The sequence below is a fragment of the Acinonyx jubatus genome, chromosome E2, assembly GCF_027475565.1.
Source record: "Acinonyx jubatus isolate Ajub_Pintada_27869175 chromosome E2, VMU_Ajub_asm_v1.0, whole genome shotgun sequence".
Lineage (NCBI taxonomy): Eukaryota > Metazoa > Chordata > Mammalia > Carnivora > Felidae > Acinonyx > Acinonyx jubatus.
The window spans coordinates 33,663,596-33,687,228 of record NC_069396.1 but is presented as its reverse complement, the minus strand read 5'-3'; the positions used below and the strand labels follow the sequence as shown (position 1 = coordinate 33,687,228).

The window sequence follows — 23,633 nt, the reverse complement described above, 5'->3', positions numbered from 1 at the left end:
ATGATGAATACACCCCACCCGCTGGAGCAGCCTCCACCCCCACCACCAGAATTGCTGCCAGGCAAGGCAGTGGGCCCAGCAGTCCCAGACCTGCCCATTTGCGAAGAGTGCTAAGCAAGAAATCGGAATGAATTTTTTCCGTGAAATCTCCAGATTTTCCAATGTTGGTTTATTTCTTTTAAACACAGCACAACCCAATCAAAACGTATCTGTGGGCAACACTGGGCCTCAGGCCACCAGTCTGCAACCTTAATCGAAAAGGCTGGAACAGCGACGTAAAGGGGTAGATGCTCAGGTCTGCATCTTTCCTCCCACTCGCCGTGGCCGCCCCCCCACCTCCATCCCCTTCCTCTTGACCCCTTTGCCAGCCCCTGATTGATTGGAATGGGGTTCACATGCGTAGGAGCGGTTTATCTGCCTCCACAAGCTCACCCATCAGGCAATACCCACAGCCCAGGACTCGGGAAACACCTCTCCACCGAGAGAATACCCTCTGCACTTGGCTCTTCTGGAGGCTGAGGTTTCCTCCCCGAACAGGATGGATTTCCATGCCAGAGTAAAGGTCTGCGCATGCTCCCCACTCCAGACCACGGTATTTATACAGTTTCAAAACTACAAGCGATTATTTTGTTTCATAAGAACAATCACTATGCAAATGAAACCTCCAGCTAATACAAACAGGACTGTTAAATTCATTTGCCAATGTTTATGAAAAGAAATTCGGGGGGCCCTGACCAAGCAGCTAAGAAAATGTTTAATCACAAGATACATTTGAGGGAGGAAATTAGGCAAATAAGAAAAGATGCCCAGACTTGGCTCCCTGAGCCCCCCCCACCACCACCACCTCCCAGCCCTCCTTTATTCAGCAAGACAATCATAATGAAATGAAGAGGTTCCCAGAGGACAGGCGGATGTCAAGACTCGAGGAGGAAAAGCCAGAGGATGCAGATGCGAGGCAAGAACCCCAAGTTCCCAAATTTGGACCGTCCCCTCTGAGTCTACCCACCCCATTTTTTTTCATTTGGCTTTTGTTTTGTTTTATTTTGTTTTGTTTTGTTTTTGGCGGGGTTGTGGGAAGGGAGGAGGGAGAGAATGTGCAGGGGCTTTAGCCAGGCTGGCCGGGCGGGTGTGCACAAGGTGCTTGCTGATCTGTGGCTCCTACCTTTGTCAGCACTGGAAGCCAGAGCACATCCTGTAGCGGCTCACACACGTGGCCAGGCCCTGAACCACAGGACTCAGGGTCAGCATGGGGCCTCAGGGTCAGCATGGGGCCACAGCCTGTGACAGGGCAGGGGGCAGGCTAGGGGACCCAGGCAACACCAGAGCAGGACAGAGTGACCAGGACTCGGGCAGGATGTGTCAGAGAGGAGCATCTCAATTCCTGGGAGGGCCATGTTGTAGCCCCAGAAGAGTAAAGAGCCCCTGTGTCAGGAGGGATTCTAGAATGTTAGAGCAAAGAGAAAATCATCTCATCAGGCTTGCTTGTGCTCAAACCCCCATGTGGAGCCTGTGTGACCTCAAGTTACTGTCCTTTCCTGTGCCTCAGTCGCCTCCTCTTTAAAATAGGGATTAGGAGGGGCGCCTGGGTGGCTCAGTCAGTTGAGCGGCCGACTTTGGCTCAGGTCATGATTTCACAGTTCGTGGGTTCGAGCCCCACATCGGGCTCTGTGCTGACAGCTCAGGGCCTGGAGCCTGCTTTGGATTCTGTGTCTCCCTCTCTCTCTGCCCCTCCCCAGCTCGTACTCTGTCTTTCTCTCTCTCTCTCAAAAATAAAATAAACGTTAAAAAAAAAATTTTTAAATAGGGATTAGGAAAGCATGCCTCACAACACGGTTGTGATAATACAATGAGATCATACATGTAAAATGCTTAGTTGTGTCCCTTGGAACTTAGTAAATGCTCAATAAAGGGTAACTGTCAGGCCCAAATCCCTCACTGCCCAAAGAGGGCTGCTGTATTTCCCTCAGTCACACAGATTAACCCCAGCTCCAGTGGGTCCAGCAGATTTAAGGGAAGAATGGGTGGAGGCTAGGGCCTGGCCGTGCAGAGGCCCCTCTGGGAAGTACACTTCGCAAGGAGGCAGGAGGCGGTGGTGGTAGGAGGGACCTCTGGAGCCAAAGCTCCCTGGGGCTGGGGGAAACCGGAGCCTGGCCCTGGCAGGGCCTCCCAGGGGCCCGGGCAGGGGCAGCTGTCCAGAACTGTCTGTCCATGGAGGGGGCAGGGAGGCCGCCACTCGGAGCACGCCGTGTGCCAGTCCCTGGGGCCGGGCCGGCTCAGCCTGCTGGCTCCATCCAGAGCCCGCCCCAAGGGATGCTGGGGGAGGCAGCCAGGATCAGAGCCGCTGGCTGCGCACTCCCCTCCCCCAGCAACAGGGGACTAAAGTGGGTCAAGGAGGAAGGAGGGGGCCCAGGAGGGCTGGGGGAGGGGCCCGAGGAGCTCAAAAGGCACCCAGAGGGAGGGGACCAGGGGAGGATGCATGGAAAAGCAAAACCATGTGTGCAGTGGGCCTTGGGGGGCCAGGGCAGAGCAGAGCAGAGGCTGCCGAGGACTTAAGGGTTCTCAAAATCACCTCAGGATTAACTGCAGGGGGACCTTAGCCCTGGCTCCTGCCCCTAGAGCGTTGGTCCTTCTCTTTCTCCCACCCCCTGGCTTTGGGGGCTCCATTTCCCCCAACCCCTCAACCTCTTCCGGAGCCCCACACCCAATAGCCCCCAGCCAAAGGGTCTGTGAAGAGCTCTCAGTCAGTCAGCTTTGGCCCTCTGGCTCAGACCAGCCAGGAGGCGTGGTCTGAGGAGGGCGGGGAGAAGCAATCTAGCTGATCCCACCCTGGGTCCAAGCTCAGCAGGATGGTGGCAATGCCAGGCCAAGTCAGGCCCCAGTCACCAGGGAGAAGAGAGTGAGCCCCATGTCACCCCAGGGGTATCCTTGGGGGACCTGGTGCGAAATAAAAGGAAAAGACGCATGAAATGCCAAACAGGGCTGTTCCTCTGCCAGAAGGGGAAGCCAGGCCCCGGACCCCTCAGGGGCAGGAGCTGGGGGACCACAGTTCAGCCCAGGGAGACGAGGACTGGCGGTCAGCCTCCACCCCTGGCTGGCCCTGGCCCAATTATCGGCTTCTCTCCCAGCTCCCCCACCCTGCATGGCCCAAAAAAAAAAAAAGGAAACAACCACCCAGGCAACTCGATATGGTCCAGAAACCTCCAGGGTCCTTGGGTTCCAGGAAGCGAGCGCAGGAGGGGGTGGAAGGCAGGGAATGCAGAGGGTCGGTGCCCAGGGAGAAGGATCTGAGGAGGGAGGAGAGAAGGAAGGCCTGCTTCCAGGCCTCTCAGCTAGGACGAGTACCCGCTGAGGGGCAGCCTGGAAACCTGGCCCAGGAGGGGCATGTACCCTTGGGTTCAAACTCAAGCTCAGGGGAAGATGTTGAGGGGGAAGAAGCTGCAGGCAGAGAGGCCAGGCCTTGGGCCCACAGGGCAGTCTGAGTAGAAACAGAGACCCAGAGAACTTTAAATCTCAGAGTCCCTCCGTAATGCCACCCACCCCCAGCTAGCACGTCGAAGATTCCTGGGCTGAGCCAGCCGGTTTCTTGGGGCCTGGTCGGGGGGGGGGGGGGGGGGGGGGTAGGGGCACAGGAGAAGGAAAGACTCCCCACCTAAATGCAGCAAGCAAGCGCCTCCCCTTCCCACCTAGCAGAAAAGAGGAGCAGGCCTGGCGGGGTGTGCAGTTCCCAAGAAACAGGGAAGCAGGTCCAGTCCTGTGCACTGCCCACCCCACATGTCCCAAGCACCTGGCCTCACCCTCCCAGCCCCCACCTGTCCAGGCTGCTTCTCACCCCAAGTTAACTTGAGGAGCAGGCCCAGGCAGACAGGAAGGGGGGAGGGTAAAGGGGTGTGAACTTGGCCACCAGATAGGTCCTCGGGGGGAACGTGGCGTTACCAGCCTCAGAGTTCATAACTGTTTATGGGTCTGTCTCCCAGCCCAGAGTGGGTTCCTGGGGGAGGGGAGGCCTGCTCCTTCACCAGGCTGGGAGAAGGTGGCCCTGGGGGTGACTCAGGCAGGCACCATGCTGTCAGGGAGCCTGGCTGTGACATGTGACTTGGGGTCTCAGGCTGACCCTCAAAGTTTCCTCACCTGCAGGATGGCAAACATAATGGTACCAACCTCAGAGGGCTGTTGAGGGAATCCATGAGAAAATGTGTAGAAAGCATTTAGCATGCACTGGGCACACAGTCAGCCCAATAAAAATGATCAGTAAAAAGCCTTACCCCTTCCCACTGCCTCTGCGGCCCAAGCCACACCTGTCTCCAAAAGAGAAGAGCAAACTCTCCCAACAAAACTAAGGCAAGACATGATGCACAGAGACATCTGTGGACAGGCCCAGCCTCACCCCATGTGTCTGCGTGGGGGCCTGCACTCAAACTCAAAACCCATGACAGGCCTCGCAGGGCCCTGGAGAGTCTAGGCAATGGGTAGTCTGAGGCAATGAAAAGAGGAAATTCAGCAAAAAGCCCATTCAGGCACCCAATCCAGAATGAACTGTGGATATAGCAGGCACACAGGGACAGCTGTTTTCTCAGTGTCCTGGCTGGAGATGGTGAGAATGGGGGCAAAGGCCCCCGTAAGACATGGGGCCTTGGAGACGCGCAGCCTGGTTGATGACTGGACACCGGCTGTGCTACGCATGGGCTGTGTGGGTCCGGACCTCCCTTTCTCATCTGGCTAATGAGGGGGACCCTGTCCAACCTACTCCCTGGTACTTGGAGGTGCCTGTGAGAAGCTGTGCGACCACGTGATGCTCAGAGGTTGTGCAAATTTGGGGAATATTGATGCTCAAGGCATGGGGGCCAGTCCTGGGACGAGCAGGCCACCCCAAACCCAACAACCTCTGTCACTCCCCTCCTTTGCCTCCTTCTTCACCTGTGTTCCGGCCCTTCCAGGAAAGCCCACCACACATGTCCCTGCCCCTGCAGGCACACATACTCTAAATTCCCCCAGATTCAGTCCCCTCAAGTCCTCATGGACTTTCCTTCTCCCTCCTCCCTGCACAGGGCTGAGCCCAAGGCAGGGGGCAGGCGCCCTGGGAATGAGTTCAGAGCCCAAGGGCACCAGCCACCGGCCTCTGCAGTTCCTTCCCCCGTCATCCTCCCAGGCCAGCTGACACTTCCCCTCTTTTGAAATGCCCTCCCAGGACAATGCTGTCCAAGGCTGACAAGCCAGAGCAGTCTCTCCAGAAAAATATTTGACACTTAACTGGTGTCCATCTTTCCCACTTTATTGTCATCCTCATTACCTGCCCCCAACTAAACTGTAAGCTCCCTGAAGGCAAGGACCTAGCCCTTCTCACTCATCTCTGTGCACCCAGCTATAGCATAAAACCTAGCACAGACTCAGAAGTATGCATCCAGGGAGCACCTGGGTGGTTCAGTCAGTGGGATGAGCCTCGGCTCTTGACTTCAGCTCAGGTCATGATCCCAGGGTCGTGGGATCAGAAACCACATCGGGCTCCGCGCAGAGCCTGCTTGGGATTCTCTCTCCTTCTGCCCTTCTCCCCCACTCACACTCTCTCTCTAAAGTTAAAAAAAAAAAAAAAAAAGCATGCACCCAGTGAATGAACGAAGTCAAGAAGTATCCATCTAGTCAGTGAATGAGTGAATGTTAAGTGGCAAACACAAGAACCATTATTCACATCTGTTTGCCAATCTTCCGTCTATAATGTCTTGAACATAAATGCACTCAAAATTGCACTCCGGGGCCATATGTAGCCAGAGTACCTGTTCAAATCCTGTCTAGCCCTAGCTGTGGGACCCTGGGCAATTTAATTCTCCACGCTGTGCCTCAGTTTCCTCCTCTGTAAAACGGGATAATCACAGTGCCTACCTCAGAGGGTTGCTGAGGCCCGCAAATGAATTAACGAGGGTGAAGTGCTCCGAAGCAAACCAGTGACACTTACTTCTTACTATTATACAATCATGGCCGGCCCAAGCCGCGATCAGCTGCCCTCCCCGAGTCCCGCCCCAGAGCTAAGGGCCAATCAGTGCTCCAGTCCCCAGAGGGCCCCCCAGGGGCACATCTGGCCAGCGGAGCCCCGCAGCCCACCCACGGGCTGGCCGCCAGCTGTGGGCTAGGCGCCGCCGCCTCCCGCCCGCCCCCGCCCCAGCCCCGGGCCTGGGGCTCAGGAGTCCCGGGGGCGCCGGCTGGGCCCCGCCAGCCCCAGACTCGGAGGGGCGGGCGGCGGGGGCGGCCCGCGGTGCAGAACAAGCCCCGGCCCCCCTCGGGGCAGCGCGAGCGAGCGCCGCAGACCGCGCCTTCCCAGCCGCTCCCCCGCCGCGGCCGCTTTGTGCCCAAACCTGGGCCTGAGTTATTGCGCCGCAGCCATGGAGCCCTCCCGGGCGGGGGCCGGCCCGCCGCGTTCCCAGGACGGCCGCCTCAAAGGGGTCCGGGGGCGCCCCCGCGGGAGGGGCCGCTTTCCCAAGCGCCCGGCCGGCCCCGCAGGCCCCGCCCTGAGGCCCCGCCCCCGGTCCCCTCCCCTTGTCCTCCCCCTCCACCCACCCGGGCCCGGACCTCCTCTCCCTCCGCCATCGCTTCTCCGTGCCCGTCTTCATGCCGGCTACCCCGGACCCACATCACCCCGGGCGGCTCCGTAGACTGACCCCAGGTGGGCCCCAGGGGCCCCCAGATCCCACCTCTGCTCCGGGAAATCTGGGCTCTACCCATCCCACCAGCCTCGGGTCAGAGCCCTGGCTTAGAAAAGGGTTGGATTCTGGGCTGGGCCTCTGAGGGAATGGGCTGTGGGAGCCTCCTGGCCTCATTTTCCCATCTGTCAGATGGGGGGGTGGGAATGTAGGTCCAGTGCCAGGCACTGGGGACATGGCAGTGACCGACACAGGCAGGGGCTCTGCCGTGTGGTGCTCAGAGCCGGCTGCCCAGGGAGGAACCATCCCTAAGCCCTCCACTAACTTGCCCAAGCTAACACGGAGATAGGACTGCGTGGTTTGGGGAGCAGGAAAGAGCCAGTGAGGCTCCTAGGGCAAGATTGGGATCCAGAAACCTCCCTTGCCCCATCAAATTGACTCCTCACCCAGAGAAGCGTGTCTCTGGGGCCTGGACTGTGCCATGGAAACCAAACACTGGGGCAGCGGTGGATCCTCCCATCGTGGGAGCTAGAGATCCAGAAAGGACCCCCATCTTCCGCAACCCCCCACCCCTTCAAAGCACCAAACAAAAGGCTTCCAGCCCCCAGCTCCCCTCATGCCCCCTCCCCATCACCCTGGGCTCAAGTGTCACTTCCCAGATGGCCCTGTCTGAACAGCTTCCCCCATCCCTCCCTGCCTATCCCAGGATCTGCTTTGTTTCCCAGAAATTGTGTTACTGACTTGTGTACTTGTAGATGGCACCTCACTGCCACTGCCATAAACTCTCGCCTGTCTACTGTTGTGGCCTCAGCGCCCTGAACAGTGCCTGGCACATAGTAGGTGGTCAATAAACATGTCTGAGATGAACAAGAGAACAAATGAATGAACGAACAAAGAGATAAAGAGAGTAGCTCTTAAAAGCCTAGAAACCCACACTGTACCCAGATAAGAGGATACCATGACTGGTGACCAAATAAGTGTGGAAATCAGAAACTGTTAACATCTCTGAGAGTCCCACATTAGCATTTTAAAGGCTCTGAAAGCCCTGAAAGTTTTTAAAACTTTTAATTCTGTTTAATGCAGTGTTGCCAAATGTGTTTGGCCACAGAAAAGTTTTTTTTTGGTAAAACCTCAATCAAATCCTGGAATACATTTTGGGAAACATCAATATAAACTCACTTCCCACCCTCATAACCATGACTTTACAGATGGTAAACTGAATCTTAGAAAAAAGACTTGCCTCTTTCGTTCTGTGAGGTCAAGTCTAGCATAGTGCTCGGCACGTAGTAGGTGCTCCAAAAATATCCAAATGAATGGCTATAAAGTAAATTCATGAGTAAAGTTTACCACCCACGTGTATCTTCTTGGCCCCTGTACCAATAGTCTGAATCATGCAAGCAATGACAAGAGTCTCTTCCCCTGGGAAGCTGGCACTCACACACCTACGTATACACACACACATGTACATACATGTACCCACACAGACGACTCGAGCCAGTACACACATGCACACATACAAACAGGCACACACAGTCATATACACATACAGACACATACACACAGGTACACCCATGCTGGGGCATATGCCTTCCACACAGTCCCCTTTCCTGTGCCTGGCCAGTGTGCCCCTTAAGGAAGGCAACTGTCCTTGGTGGGGAGGAGGGGACATAGGGCTGGAGAACTTTATCCACAACCTGGCACTTCCCAGAGGGTAGAGTTACTCCAGCAGGTGACAGATTAAAACCTAGGTTTTTTTCCCACCCATTTTCTCTGGCACAAATGTACAGGCGAGAGAGAGACAAGAGACAGAGTGAGGCTGCCCTGAGTATGACTCCCACTCCAACCCTCCAGATGGCCATTTCGGTTTGACAAAGCCCCTCCTCACTGCTCCTGAGATTTCACCCACACACCTCTCCTGGGAGTGGAGCCCCCATTTCACAGAAAATGAAGCTGAAGTTTATAATTAACATGGTGAGGATGTGGTGCGATAAGGGTGGGAGCCCAGGTACACTTGTTAAGAAACCCCCAACACCCAGAAGCTTGAGGGTCCCAGGTTGTTCCTTAGGTAGGCTCTGCTCTGGAACAGTGGCAGCAGCAAGATTGACCTCCAGCTTTGCCCTGCCCTCAGGCATAATTCTGCTACAAAGTCATTGTATGACCTTGGACATCTGACTTGCCCTTTCTGGGAAAATCTGATCATTCATTCACATGAGACAGGAGCTCAGCTAGGATTCTCTAAGATCCATTATTGCTCATGAAAAAGAAAGCCTGAGGCTCCCACATGAGTAGTCAGAAGTGAGTGTCCAGATTAAATGAGATACTGCCTGTAAAGTACATTGCCCAGTGACCGCATACAAGGAGTGTTCATTAAATGTTAGCTGCTCTTGGTGTTGTCTTTCCATCCTTCTGGGTCCAAATCAAACACTACCCCTCTTCCAAACCTTGCCCAATTCCCTCCATCAAAAAGAATCCCTTCAGGGGTGAATGGCTGGCTCAATCAGTAGAGCATGTGACTCTTGATCTCAGGGTCATGAGTTCGAGCCCTGGGTATAGAGAATACTTAAAAAAAAAAAGTGGGGGGGGAGTCCGTCCAACCTCTCTTACCCCTCAACATGCACCTCTATCTTGGGCTGCTCTATCTAGTCCTGTGGTTAGAGTCTTATGTCCTCTCCAGACTGTGAACCTAGTCTACCTGATGGCATGGCCTCCATTTGGTTCATCTCTGCATCCTCCCTGGAACACAGTCTATGAGTCTCACCTGGATAAAATACTCAGGATTTAGATGGAGGGGCAGGGAAGGAAAGGCTGGATGACAGATGAATGAATGGATGATTGGGTGGATGATGAATGGATGATGGGTAGATGATGAATAAAATAGATGGATGAATGGATGGATGGATGGATGGATGGATGAATGGATGGATAGATGGATGGATAGATGATGGATGGATGGATGGATGGATGGATGATGGATGATGGTTGGAAGGAAGGAAGAAGAGACATGAATAAAGGACTTAGGGAAAGAAATGCCCAAACCTCCAGCTGCCCCTTCTGAAGAATAAATAAAAACAGTCTATAAAAATAAGGAAAATGGCCAACCCTGGTAGTAATTAAGGAAATACAAATTAAAAGATAAGCTGTTTCTTGTCTATCAGACTGGCAAAAAGAGAAAGGGGGAAAGAAGAAGAAGAAGACAAAGGAGAAGGAGAAGGAGGAGGAAGAAGAGGAGGAGAAAAAAAAAGAACACATCAGTATGTGGGCAAGGATTAAGAGAAACCTACATTCGCACACTTATTGAAGGATAAACTGGTACACCCTTTGTGGAAGGCAATGTACAAATATCTATCATATTCTTCGAGTGACTACCCTTTGACCTAACAACTCCTTTTCTAGGAATCTAGCCTAAGAAGCACAAAGATTTATAAATGAGAAGTCTCCCTGCATCATTGTTTTTCACAGTGAAAAACTGGAAAACAAATAAATGTCCATCAACGGAGAACTATAGATAGACTGTGGTGCATCCGTTCTATAGAATGATGGTTGCTGAAGCGGAGTAGATCTACAACGCGAACATGATGGTCTTTCCTAGACGAACAGTTCTTCAGCCTGGCTGCACACTCATATTCCCCCAGGAAGCTTTAAAAAAGAAAGAGGGGCGCCTGGGTGGCTCAGTCGGTTAAGCGTCCGACTTGTGATCTCCGCTCAGGTCATGAATTCAGGAACCGTGAGATGGAGCCCTGTGCTGACGGCACAGAGCTTGCTCGGGATTCTCTCTCTCCCTCTCTCTGCCCTTTCCAAACACTGTGTTTGCATGTGCAGGCTTGCTTTCTCTCTCTCTCTCTCTCTCTCTCTCTCTCTCTCTCTCTCTCAAAATGAGTAATTAAACATTTTAAAAAATACAATAGGGGCGCCTGGGTGGCTCAGCCAGTTAAGCATCCAACTTGTTAACAGGCAATGTTATTCCTTGAAGTGCCTAAAATGATATTGAAGTACCACCAAGACTGGAAGCTCACTGCTACTTGAAAACAGCACATAACAGAAAGTAGATCCAAGCGGTACATGATACTATCTAGGGTTAAAATTATGTATATATGGATACATATGCATATGTTTTTGTGTAAATGCACCACCAAAAAAGGTCTGGGAGAAAAGATAGCTGTGGAGAACAGTGCTTACCTCTGGGGAAGAAAGGCATTAAATTATTTTTTAAGATGTGTAAATCTTTTTTTCAAGATGTGACTATAGGGGCGCCTGGATGGCTCAGTCGGTAAAGCGTCCGACTTCAGCTCAGGTCATGATCTCACAGTTCACGAGTTTGAGACCCACATCAGGCTCTGTGTTGACAGCTCGGAGCCTGGGGCCTGCTTTGGATTCTGTGTCTCCCTCTCTCTCTGCCCCTCCCCCACTCGTGCTCTCTCTTTCTCCATCTCTCCAAAATGAATGTGTTAAAAGATTAAAAAATTAAAAATTTTAAAAATAAAAAAACAAATAAAGATTTTAAAAGATGTGACTATAGATCCCCAAAGGGCAGGTTACACAGGCGGGTGGCGAGCAGAACACAGCTCCTGTGCCTTCACTCCCAGCCCCCTCCCCTAGCCCAGAGTCCAGGGACCTCTCCAGCCCCGGAAGAAAGCATGAGCTTCTCTGCTGTCTTTTCTGGCCCATTGGGCAGTTATAAATAAAGGTAATGGTCATTGACAGGTTTGCTACCTCCAGCCGTGTGACCCTGGGCAAGGTAGTTCTGTGCCTGTCTGTACCTCTGCGAAACTGAGATCAGTCCGAGAGCTAATGTGAGAACTAGAGGGACAGGCGGGATGAGCTGGAGGCAGGGTCTGGTACAAGTAAGTCCCTCCATGTGTCCTCCGCAGGGATCAAGGTTGGCCAAGCTGCTTGCTTTGAATGGGCACACCTGGGACCCGGTCATCCTCTACCCACGGAGTCCCTGAGTCAGAGAAAGACCAGGGAACCTGCTCCAGTGATGTCTGGCAGAGCCCCTGGAGCCAAAAGAGCCAAGGACACCGCCAGTTGAACTCTCCGACACCTGAAAAGACACCAACATCACAGTCAAGCCCTTGACGCTTCTCTTACCTGATTTTTCCCTCAATGTTCAAAAGGGCCACAGGAGCAAGGGAGCAAGAGCCCAACCGCCCTGCACGGGACTCCCTAGAGCTGCCTCTTCAGACTTCTCACTCTGCGGATTGGTCACTTTACAGAGTAACTTGAAAAGACCTAACACTATCTTTCTAGCCCATATTATTATTTTTCCATACTTTTTGTTTGTTTGTTTGTTTGTTTGTTTGTTTGTTTTTAGTAAACTCTACCCCCAAAGTGGGGCTCAAACTCACAACCTGGAGATCAAGACTTGCATGCTCTACCCACTGTGCCAGCCAGGAGCCCCGAGCCTGTATTTTTTTTTTTAAGTTTATTTATTTTGAGAGAGACAGAGTGTGTGAGCAGAGGAGGGGCAGAGAGACGGGTAGAGAGAGGATCCCAAGCAGACTCCACAGTCAGCACAGAGCACGATATGGGGCTTGAACCCATGAACCGTGAGATCATGACCAAGCCCAAATCAAGAGCCAGATGCTTAGCGGACTGAGCCACCCAGGTGCTCACAGCCTGTATTATTTTAAAACCAAAGCTTCTTGTGTTTTCCCCTTCTTATGTTCCAGGAATTAAAATCCTAAACTACTGAAGGCAGGTAGCTGATCCAATCAGTTCCATCCCATTTCATAGACAGGGAAACTGAGGCCCATAGAGGGAACTGTCCTGCCCAAGATCACAGAGCATGCTTCCTCCAGCCCACAACCCCCACATCCCCGGAGAAAAATAAATCAAACTTGACTCAGGCCTTCAGCCAGAAGGGAATCTTTCTCTTTCATCTGAGTTGTTGGTTTTTTTTAATAACTTTTTTTAATGTTTATTTATTTCTGAGACAGAGCATGAGTGGGGAAGGCGCAGACAGAGAGGGAGACACAGAATCAGAAGCAGGCTCCAGGTCCTGAGCCATCAGCACAGAGCCCGACGCGGGGCTCGAACTCACAAACCGTGAGATCATGACCTGAGCCGAAGTCGGTGGCTCAACCGACTGAGCCACCCAGACGCCCCTCATTCTGAGTTTTATTTAACTGCCAGGTTCTCTTACAAACACACCTCATCTTCTCCTTCCTGCAAACTTCCCCCAACTCCATCCCTCACTCCTAGTGCTGTTCAGGGGCAACGGATCCCTGAAAGACGAGGAAGGTCCAGAAGGCCACTTAATAAAAGCTGGGCTGCACAGGCCTGGCCAGCCCTGAGCCAGCTCAAAAACGTCCAGTCCGAAGCCCCCTGGGGCAGGAAGGGACAGGAGGAGCGTGCGATGGGGAGTTTATTCAGTGAAAAGCTTGTTTTATTTAGAATTAGCATTCGAATTTGCTTAGCATTTTTACTGAGGATTTAGTATGAAAGTCTCCTGTTGCTTTTATCATTCAAAAATGATGTTTTACAATCTAGCATAATGTTTGGCACCAAGCCTTGAGTCACCAGTAGCTCCAATCTCACCGCAGAGAGCTGCACCCCCAGTGTGGGTGAGGATAGAGGGAGAGGAGGCACAAGCATCCCCCACCACAAGGCTCCAAGACCTCAGGGATGGGGTATCTCTCACTTCTTGATGCAGAACGGGGGCTGGGGGGAGCTGGAGGGGGCAGGAGAGCCCATCAAAGATGGCAGGGGGAGCCCCAGTCAGATCCCCCACTCTCCTTCATCTAGGGGTGCATCCACTCAGTCATTTGCTCACTACTCCCTCACTCACTTGCCCACATGTTCACTTATTCCCCTAAAGTCTGCACATCCACTCGCTTAAGAAATCCTGGATAAACACAAGGACCCAGAAGCTCAGGTCAACACCATCAACCAGTGAGTGTGGGGTCCTGGAAGCCCACCAGGTTGACCACATCTCATACGTGATTTCCTGCCCCCGACTGAGGGGGGCAGGGAAACCTTTGCCAACTCTCAGTAGGGTTGTTCTGGGAACTGGAGATCTGAGTTACTCCCTAAGGCCCTGGGACACAGATCCAGGACCAACGTACCTACAATGTGGAGGCAGATTGCACTTTAATGGAAAGAAAACATCTGAACCTCAAGCTAAAAATACATATAGGTAGTGAGCTCCCAGAGAGTGGAAGTGTGCAAGTCCAGACTGGATGAAACTAAGGATGCCACAAACACACCCAAAGAGATCTGAATGAAGTGACCTCCAACCTGGGACTGGCAGGATTCTGAGAAGTCCAAAGGCAAAAAGAGCGCAAGTCGAATCTTCCCAACGTGCGTGCCAGGCCCTTGGCTGGCCACTCTCTCCCTGAGGGGCACAGGGCATCTGCAGAGCTGTCCTGGACACCAAGGACAGTCCTGGACACTGCTCACTGCTCCCCAGAGAACCCAGTACTCTGCAGCCTCCGCCCCAGGTGACAGGAGCCTGTCCCTTCTTCCCATCTCCCCTCCTCTGGGAGCCCACTCTCCTCCCTCACCCTCTCCCTGGGGACTCCCTAGACCTGGTGATTGTGTCTCCTCTCCCCAGGTTCAGACCCCAAGCCCCAGGGGGCTAAGGACCAAGCCATACCCCTGGCTCAGGGACCAGAAATTTGCTAGGTGTTGCTGGTGGCTTCAGGGTCCTGCAGCCCCCCAGAAAAGGGAGTCACACCCAGCCACTACCACCCAGCCTCCTTCTCCGGCCATGCCCTGATCCCTAACCAAGCCCAGATGGCCATCACTCTGCCTTCAGGCAGGTAAAATTCAGTGCAACAGGAGTTAGGTGAACAGTATGTTTTATTTAATTAGGATCAACAGAAGAGATAAACCTCACAGCAGGACAGGGAATGACAACGTTGCAAAAAAATAATTCATGCCCAGGTAATGAAAGGGCGAATTTCAATTACAGAGAAAACCGGGAGAGAGACAAAGGTGCCTGGCACCTCCAAGGAGGAGGAGAATGGTATAAGCGTCAGCAATGCCCAGACCTGCGGGCCAGGGGTGGCTGGCACTCTAGGACTGGAAAGGAAGGCAACCAGGTGGCCCTTCTGGAACAGCTGTCCCTCCCTTTCCTCATCACAAACAAACCGGCCTGCAGGGGGCAGGGCTGGGGGAGCTGTCTGGGTTCTGGCCGGCAGGCTTGGGGGCCATGGGGATCTGCCCCGCCAGGGTCACCGGGCAAGCTCACAGCCAACCAGGCCCAAATGAATGGTGTCCCCAAGGGGAGAGAACAAACGTTCTAATCCTGACACTGGTCACCAGGTCACTCAGCTGCTAGCCCCCCTAACCCCTGCCCTGCCGCCTGCCACCGGCCATGATAAGGTCACTCATCCAGCGCCCTGCCCTACCTTTGGACACGCCTATCTCGCTTCTCAGGCTACAGCAAGGAAACACACCGCCAGCTCTCCAGAGTCCCTCCACCTTCTGAGCCTGCTTCTCACGTCTACCCTGGAAAATGGAGGCCTTGAACTGGGTGACTTCCTCCAAGGGTTGTGGGCTGAGACCCCCAACCCACCACCACCTAGGTGCCGCCTGAAATTGAAAAGTTCATGATGAGGATGGCTGCATAACAACGTGAACGTACGAATGCCACGGAACCGTACCCTGACAAATGGTTAAGATTAGGTAGATTTTTAGGTTATGTATATCTTACCTCAATTTTTTAAAAGGGAAAAAAAAAAATGAAGAGTTCTGGGCCCCTCCTTAGACCAGCTGGGTGCGCATCTCTCACACCTGAACTGGGGACATGCAATTCTTTTTCATTAATTTATTTAAGTCATCTCTATACCCCACGTGGGGCTCGAACTCACAAACTGGAGATCACGAGTCACATGCTCTTCAGACTGAGCCAGGCAGGCGCCCGGGGGAGGTGACGAGCACACAGCTGAGAATCCACTCCTCTGCAGGAATCCATGCTCTCCCCACATCAAGGTTCCCCTCACCTTTTCCAGCATGATGCCATGAACTACCTCAATAAATACTTCTTGTGTAAAGGAGTACTCGAAACAATGAAGCATCCAAGTTTCACAGCCCAAGGAAAAATCTATATCACCCTATTCTCCCTCCAAAATGAGCACACCCACCATGCTGTCCTTCCCTTGGCTTGGCCCCCCTGCACCTCAGACAGCAGAATTTGCACAAGTGGGCTCGGCACGTTCTCCCTCTCTCTCCCCCTCATGCCCTCACCCCGTCCTTCAGGTGACGGCAGCCCCAGCACCCCCATTAGCCGTGAGGAAAATTGCTGTTAAATTAGCGAGCCCATCTACAGAGCCCCATTTTAGATCCCAATTCGAAGATGGCATGAACATCTGCTTTCACTTCAAGACATTAATTTTCAATTATTGGAGAAAAACAAAATTAGTCCTGACAAATTGCTGGCGAGCACAAGCTCTTGTCTGGTGGTTCATAATAATAACTTCGGGGGCCCACAATTAGTGTCCTCGGACGGAGTTTCCTGATGGGTCCCTGTCATCTGAAGCCCGCAACAGCAGCCTCCTAGTGCTGGACCATTCTCGGCCATTCTCAGGGAACGGCCTCTTCGGGACAGGCTCAAAGAACTAAGGAAGTTAGAGGTTCTTCTCTTTCTGGAGAAGGCAGAGCTGGGGTGGAGGGGAAGGGAGAGGTTGAATAAGAAACACCCATCCTGACCATTTCCAGCTTCAGATGGTTCAAGCCTTGCTTCCCTTCCACGCACTTATATGGGAATGCAAATCACTCCTGAGTCCAGGGGCACCCAGCAATGACACTCACATAGACCACTTTATAATTCCAGTCTGCCATCTTCAATGGGGGAGGGACGGGTGACATGATTCTCTTACGAGACCCCTTCCACCCCTGCCGTAATGTCATCCAGGATTCTCAGTCCAAAACTCAACAGCTCCAGCCTCTGAGATCGGAATACTTATGAATCTTCTATGACAACAACAACAAAAAAAACCTGTTTGCTGGGGTCCCATCAACCCAGGAACCTGGTTCAGCCCGGACCAGAGTCTACAGGAAAAAAAAAAAAAAAGAAAGAAAGAAAGAAAACTCTGACTTTGCCAATCTCAAGAACCCCAAATCCAGAGAACAACCCACTTGATAAGATATTATCAACACTGTAATCTCATTTGATGGGTTTTTTTATGTATCTTGGCTGCTGTAATCACTATATCAATAAGAAGCCACTGAAATGTGAATGAGCAGAAGAATTCGGAGATAATGACGTGGCAATCTTTGAATGTGACTTGTCACAACTGAAAACTAGAGTGTGTTTGCCTAGCGAACAGTCCAGACTCCTGCGGGGGGGTGGGGGGGGGTACTGGAGGGGTAGTAACCAGAGGGAGGCAGGTCAAAAAAAAAAAAAAAGAAAGAAAACAAAACAAAATAAAAACAACAAAGGAAAATTATATCTTTAAGAAGAGAATGAAAGCCGCTGCTACTTCCAAAGTCAACTGGGTAACTGAGCTCCAACATTGTGTAATTGACTTTGCAAGTAGAACAACAGCAACGTAACAAAGAAAATGTCAGTGTTTTCACAGCACTAATCTATAACGCTGGGAGGCCCTCCCGCTGTCAGCCAGGGCTGACAATACAATAGCTTTCAAAGGGATATTACCATCATGCTTTTATTCCTGACATCAATCAAGACAAAGAGAATCCTTTTCACAAGACATTAAAAATCAAACCTTTGTACAAGAAGATAGGTAAAACAGCATTCTCCTTAAAGACAGCCACACAGCGCAATCAGCTAATTGGCGCTCCTTAAAAGAGGTGAAGTATTTGTATTTACTGAGTGTACAACCCCAATCGTTGGCTGCCACCGATCCTGTCAGGTAAGCTATGAATCAAAACTTTCCATCAGCATTGCCCCCACTCCACTGCACCCTCCCTCCCACCGTAGGCAGAGGGAGCTGACAGCGCTGTAAACTTCAAACGGGATATAACTGATCCAGGCTTAATTAGTCCATTTTGGGTGCAAAACTACTCTGATTCCTGACTAACAGGGCACAAAATGCCCTTGCAAGCTGAGAGGAACCTGCAGAAATTGTCAATTTCACCAATCCAGGTTTTCCCTGGCTACCCACAGCAATGGGGTGCCCACTAACAGCTTTCAAGGTATTATTCTTTTGCAATTACCCTAGACCCGCAGATGGAAGCCCTAATATCTATGGGAAATGTTTTCAAGACGTTAAGATAATATTCTTTGCAAACACCAGCGTACCATAGACAAGGTCCAGGAAAGGTAAATCCATCTCAACCTCGACCAAAGGGTTAATAACTGAATCTACACATTGTTTAGTTAAAAAAAAAAAAAAAAAAAAAAGACGCGGTGGGGGCTGGTTGGAGTTGGGGAGGCATTCAGGAAAGCTAAGTCATCTTCTGCTAGCTTACCAACAAGAGTTTTTGATGACTGCGTGTCAAAAGTTGGTGCCACTTACAGAACCCTGCAGGTCCAGGAGCGGGGCGTTGTAAGAGGTGCCCGTGTTTGTGAGAGGTCATTATCTGCACACTCCAACACACCCACCGGAGTGCACGGGGTCCAAGATGCCACCTCCCCATACCTCTTCGGGGCTTGATGGATCCACTGGTCCCAGGCCCCAAACTATTGCTAAGGAGGAGGGGGTAGAGAACTCACTCAATTTCCAGCAGGGGGTCCCTTTGGAACCCAGAGCCACGGTGTTGTGTGACTTTTTCCTCCGGTACCTAACAGACCACCTGCCAAAAATACAGGAGTCCAGCCACTCAAAGACAGAGATGCTACTCTATAAGCATCTGCAGCAGGAAAGAGGTTTTCCTTTTCAAACGTAACAGAAACAGCTTTCCGTTTATTCTTTAATTGTTTATTTTTAAACAGTATCTGAACAACAGGTGCTGTTTGTTCACTTTACAAGCAGAAATTTTAAGGGAAGAGGGACCTGGCCTCAAAACCGCGCTGAACAATCCTGTGCTGCTACCACCACCTACATCAGCCTTTTTCCAAGAGCCAGGCAGCAAGCACGCCTGTACAATCAGCCTCAGTGGCGGGTTCCTTTCGTTTACACATCCAAATGAACAGTTAAGAGAAATCAATGCATCTAATTGCCAGACTATTAAATCCTACATCAGGGGAAGAATTCCACAGCCACCAGCTTAAGGGTTGGCTACCGATATAGCAATTATTGCAACTTTCTATTAGATTGAACCAGATCCCCCTTTGGTCTCCAGCTAGCAACACTGTGCTCAAAGATGCTGCACTTCTGTTTCTTCTCTCGTTTCTCCCTCCTCCTCTGCTAACACACTGTAGCATGCTACAACAGTGCCAGGGCTGGCTGGTTCTACTAAGTTACTTTATGACTGTAAAGTCACCAGCATTTTGCACCTTTCTGTTATTAATGCACTGCTGGGCACCTTATGGTTAAACGTTTAGCGCGGTCCTCCTGCCAGAGGCACATAGTTATCTTATTTTATTGCTTATTAAGTTTTTGCAAGGAAACAGGTGTAAGAATCTAAACAGCAATTACTAGACATAAGGGATGTTTTCTAGAGTAAGACAGGCTCTTCCAGTCACTGAGAGGTCGGGGACTTAATGGGGGGGGGGGGGGGACTAAATATTAGGATTAAATGTCACTGCCCAATCCACACAGAAAGCTAAAGAACCTATAAAGGATTTGTTTTGCCCTTCCTACAAGATCATGTACATTTAGCCAAACAAATCTCGGCAATTTACACTTGTATGTGGTCTCAGCTGAATCAAGAAACCTGTAACCTCAGAACGCCTCTATTTATTACATCTCAATTATTTCCATGGAAACACAAGCAGTGGCGAACACTGTTCCCAAGTCCCTAGACCACCAAATTTCTAAGATGGACTTTTGAGGAACTAAGAGCTGGCAGGAGAGGAAGACAGAGAAAAAGAGGGGAGTGCAGAGAACTCACTGGGGGTGGTTTTGGATGTTGGGGGCGGGGGGGGGGGGTACATGGACACAGCCTGAGTGCTAATTAATATTAAGAACTGTAATTAACAAGCAGTTGTTAGATGGAGAAAAGTAACTATTAAAATTATTCAAAAGTTTTAAAATGAGGCTGGGAAAAAAGATGTATTTAATTCTCCATATACATAAATAAATAGGCTTTTCGTGGATCTGAGGAGGCAGTGTGGGTGAAGGGAGACAGGTTACCAAGTCACCTGATATCATCAGCCAAAATAACATCAGTGAGATGTGATGAGAACAGCCCTGGAGAATGAGGCCAAAATTATCAAAGGAAACAAATCATCTCACAACTGCCACACCACACCACCAGGAGACAGAAAGGGAGAGGGAATGGTGTACAGAGGGAAAATCGGTCAGAAAACATGACTTTTGTAACATTCGTGGGGTTTTGGTGTGTTTTGTTTGTTTGTTTGTTTTTAATCAGAAGGTTTTGAAAACCAATGAGGCTATTTCCACCCCCCACCCCCACCCCACCCCACCCCCCATCCCCGTCCTAGTGCCCTGGCCCCCTTCCCTATTTGCTGGGTGTCCTCCCTGGGAGATGGGTTTTCCAAAGAAGGACAAACAGCCACAGGGACAAGTGACCCCGCTCCAGAAGGAAGAATGTATCCATGAGTGGGAAGTGAGAACCCCTCCACACACACACCCCAGGCCTGTTTGATTTTCAGAGCAGCAAAGCCGGAGCTTTCAAATCACACTTTCTGAGCATCCATTAGAAATTGTTATATTTCTGTCTTTCCTTCCTGCTATGGGCTTTCACATTTCCGAGATCAATTACGAATTACAGCCAAGCGACTTTCACAGCAGAATGCGCGGGTTGGGGAAGTCCACAATGCCTCCACGTTAGCCCTGACACACAGCAGTGGAGACAAAATAAAACAAAATCTAAAAGGCACCACTGTTCCTTAAGAAGCACCTTCAAGCATCTTTAAAGGTGAGGACCTTGTCATTTTAAACACTTGGTGTGGAGCTGTCCACACTCAAGCACACACTTTGAATATTGCCTGAGAAGGGGGGGGGAGGCAGTTCTTGAAAAGCCATAAATCCATCACCTGCTGAAACTCTTATCTATTCAAATTATCATCTCTCTTAATTCCTCCCTTGATAAGTGGCCACATCTCCACCCTATCCACCCCAGTAAACTGAATAAAAGGCAAAGTGGTGAGAGACCAGGGTTGTAGCTGCTTTTGGAAAATGCAAAGAACCACAGGGAGAAACAGAGGGTCTCAGGCTCCAAGGGCAGAAAGGCGCTGCGTGGTTGATATTTACAGTACTTCTCAAAATGCCTACACTGGTCTCGTTCCCACTTTGCTGTCCTTCCCCTACCAATTAGCTGCAATTGTCGGCTATACATACACACATATAGATTTGGAGAGAGACATTCATTAAAAATCATGTCAAGTCTCATTTCATGAAAGACTGAGACCAATTCTTGAGTCTTTCTCAGAGATACACAGAGTGGCTTTAGAATCAGGTTCGAGCAACTCTGAAACACCCACCCATCTGTTCCCTGCAAATTGCTCTACCTTTGCTTTCTGTGTCTCACCTTCTAAAATAAGGAGGTTTGGAGGCAGAGATTGAGGTTAGAGGTAGGTAAGCTTTGCATCTTCCTTTATGAAAAACCTGCTCCTAGCCATAGATTTAACTCAAAATCAACTATGGGAGTTAAATAAAACTGTTTTACCAACCACAGATTCCGAGTCAACATTTTCTTTTGGGCCATCTTACGTGGCTCTTGAAGGAGTAAGGACTGAGCAGTGAGCCACGGAAAGAGAAAAGGAATCAAGTATTATTTCAAGCCATAGAGCCCTTCTATTCAGCAAAAGGACGAACGTCTACCATTTGCCTGTCACCTTCTTGGGTTCTCTTCTGATTTCCTTGCACCTGGATCAGAACACCCTCTGGATCCCCAGTTCTGGGCAGCAGGCCACGTGATCCCAGGTTGGGATGCCCGCCCTGGTGAGGGGAACAAGACCAGCTTCTCTCAAGGAAACAGAGGAAAGGGTGCAGCTGCCTTGCCTAGAGTTTGGACTGAGTTGGTCTGCTTCTAAGATGACAGGGACAGTCTCTGCTCAGCCAGGCGCCCTGGAATCTGCTGGGACTCTAGAAGGACAGCAATGGCGGGTGTCTCACGACCTTCCTTGCCAGATTCAGTCCCAGCCTTTCCAGCCCAGAGCAAGGCTGGCAGGAAGGGAGCGGGGCCCCAGCGCCTTCCCGCGCAGGCCTCCAGGAAATGAACTTTTCAGAGCAGAACTGGGCTCGGGCCAGAGGTCATCAGGGGAGTTGGGAAAGGACAAGGGCCTCGGGACTTTTGGCTCCAGAGACGTAGCAGCTTTCATCCTGTCCCTCCTCTGTCATCTCTCAGCGCGACGGGCCGGCCGGGCACCCACCCGAGGCGCTGGAATCGGCACAAAGCAGCAGGCAGGCCTGGAGAGGCCAGCTGTGGGGGGAGAGAAGGGCAGGGGAGGGGCTCCGTCGCCTGCGCGCGGCCTCTCCCTAGGGCCTTTGCTCTCCAGGGGCCCACCAGAGCCAGGGGCCCTTGATGGAAATAGAAAGCAAAGCAAAGAAGACGAAGGAAGGGGGGTGGTGTTTGTGTGTGTGCGTATGTGTTGTGTATCCTTACTAACGTGCGCACTCCAGGGACCCGACACAGGAAGCTGGCCTAGGTGTCGAGGATGTGAAGCGCCCAATGCCCGTGGTTGGGTCCCGGGCGCCCTCCACGAAGGGGCGCGCGCGGCGGCCGCTGCGCTCCCCTGGGGGCCCGCGTCCTGCCGGCGCTGCGCAGACAATGAACTCCTGGCGGAGGCTCCCGGCCCGGTTGGCCTCGGTGGAGGAGGCAGGAAGTGCGGGGGCCCGGGCCGGGAGCGCGGCTCGGGCAAGGGACAGGGAGGGGGCGCCTGGTGGCCGGGGCGGGGACGCGGCGCCCAGGGCGCGCGCAAGCTCTGCCCGCCGCCCTCCGAGTCCCGGGGCGACAAGGCGCGGGCCGAGGAAAGGCGGCAAGGCCCGGGGCCGGGCGAGAGCGGCCTCGGGGTTGCCGGCCTCCCGGGCGTCCGTGCTCACCGCCTCTTCCTTCCTCCCGCCGCCGCCGCCGCCGCCGCCACCGAGATTCGCAATCCCCGCCAAGTCAGGCCCGCACCCCTTGATTGGCCACGCGGGCCCGGGGCCCGCACAGAGGGAGCGGCGAGAGCCCCTCAGCGGCACCCCCGGGCCCGGGTCCCCCGCGGGCGGCGGCGCGGAGCCGGGAGAGGGTCTGGACGGGCAGGGTGTCCGCAGCGTGCCCCCTCCGCCGCCTCCGCCTCCCGCTCGCGGCTTCCTCCTCCCCCTCCTCTTCCTCCTCCTCCGCCTCCGCCTCCTCCTCCGCCGCCGCCTCCTCCTCCTCTCGGCTCGCTCGCGCGGGTCCCCGGCCGCCCGCCCGCTCGCCGGTCCCTCCTCCCTCGCTCCCTCCCTCCCCGCTCGCTCGCGCCTCCGCCGGGCCTCGCTCGCTCACCTTTCACCGAGCGCGGCTTCGCCTGCTTCCGCCTGGACATGTCCGGGGCTCCCGGCGCTCCGTCGCCCTCCGCGGCCGGCTCCCCCCGCCGCCCCCCGCCGCTCCGGGCTGCCCTTCTCCCCCTTCTCCTCCGCCTGCCTCTCGGAAACTTTTTTTTTTGCAGCCGGGTCGGCGGCTGCGGGGAGCGGATCGCAGGTCCCGGGCGGCCTCGCTGGGGGGGACGGCCCGGGCCGGCCGAGGCCGCTCGGGGGCGGGGGGAGGCCCGGGGGCCGCGCCGGAGCCCTGCCTGTTGCAATGCGGCAGCCGGGGGCTCTCGGTCCCAGCGGCGGTCCCAGCGGCGCGGGGAGTCCGGAGGCCACTCGGCCGAGCCGAGTTATGCAAAAAAAAAAAAAAAAAAAAAAAAAAAAAAAAAAGCCGCCCCCCTCCTCCTCCCCACCCCCCGCCGGCCCCCGGCCCCTGCGGCCCCCTCCCTCCCTCCCCCACCCTACCGCCACCCTCACCCTCCTCCTCCTTCTGCTCCTCCGCCCCTTGCCGGATTTTTGTGCAAAGTTTGCAGGCGTC

General features: G+C 52.8%; 1 protein-coding gene across 3 annotated transcripts in view; it reads right to left on the bottom strand.

Annotated features, from left to right (window-relative positions):
* Positions 1–23,428, bottom strand: part of ZNF423 (zinc finger protein 423) — a 332,614-nt gene extending 309,186 nt beyond the window's left edge. For all 3 annotated transcript variants that reach the window (XR_008293729.1, XM_027044455.2, XM_027044456.2), the window contains exon 1: positions 23,073–23,428. Coding sequence is in view for 2 of the 3 variants with exons in the window: in XM_027044455.2 (XP_026900256.1) it covers positions 23,073–23,112 (40 nt within the window). In the remaining variant the exon portion in view is untranslated. The remainder of the gene's footprint in view (positions 1–23,072) is intronic.
* Positions 23,429–23,633: the final 205 nt, after the last annotated feature.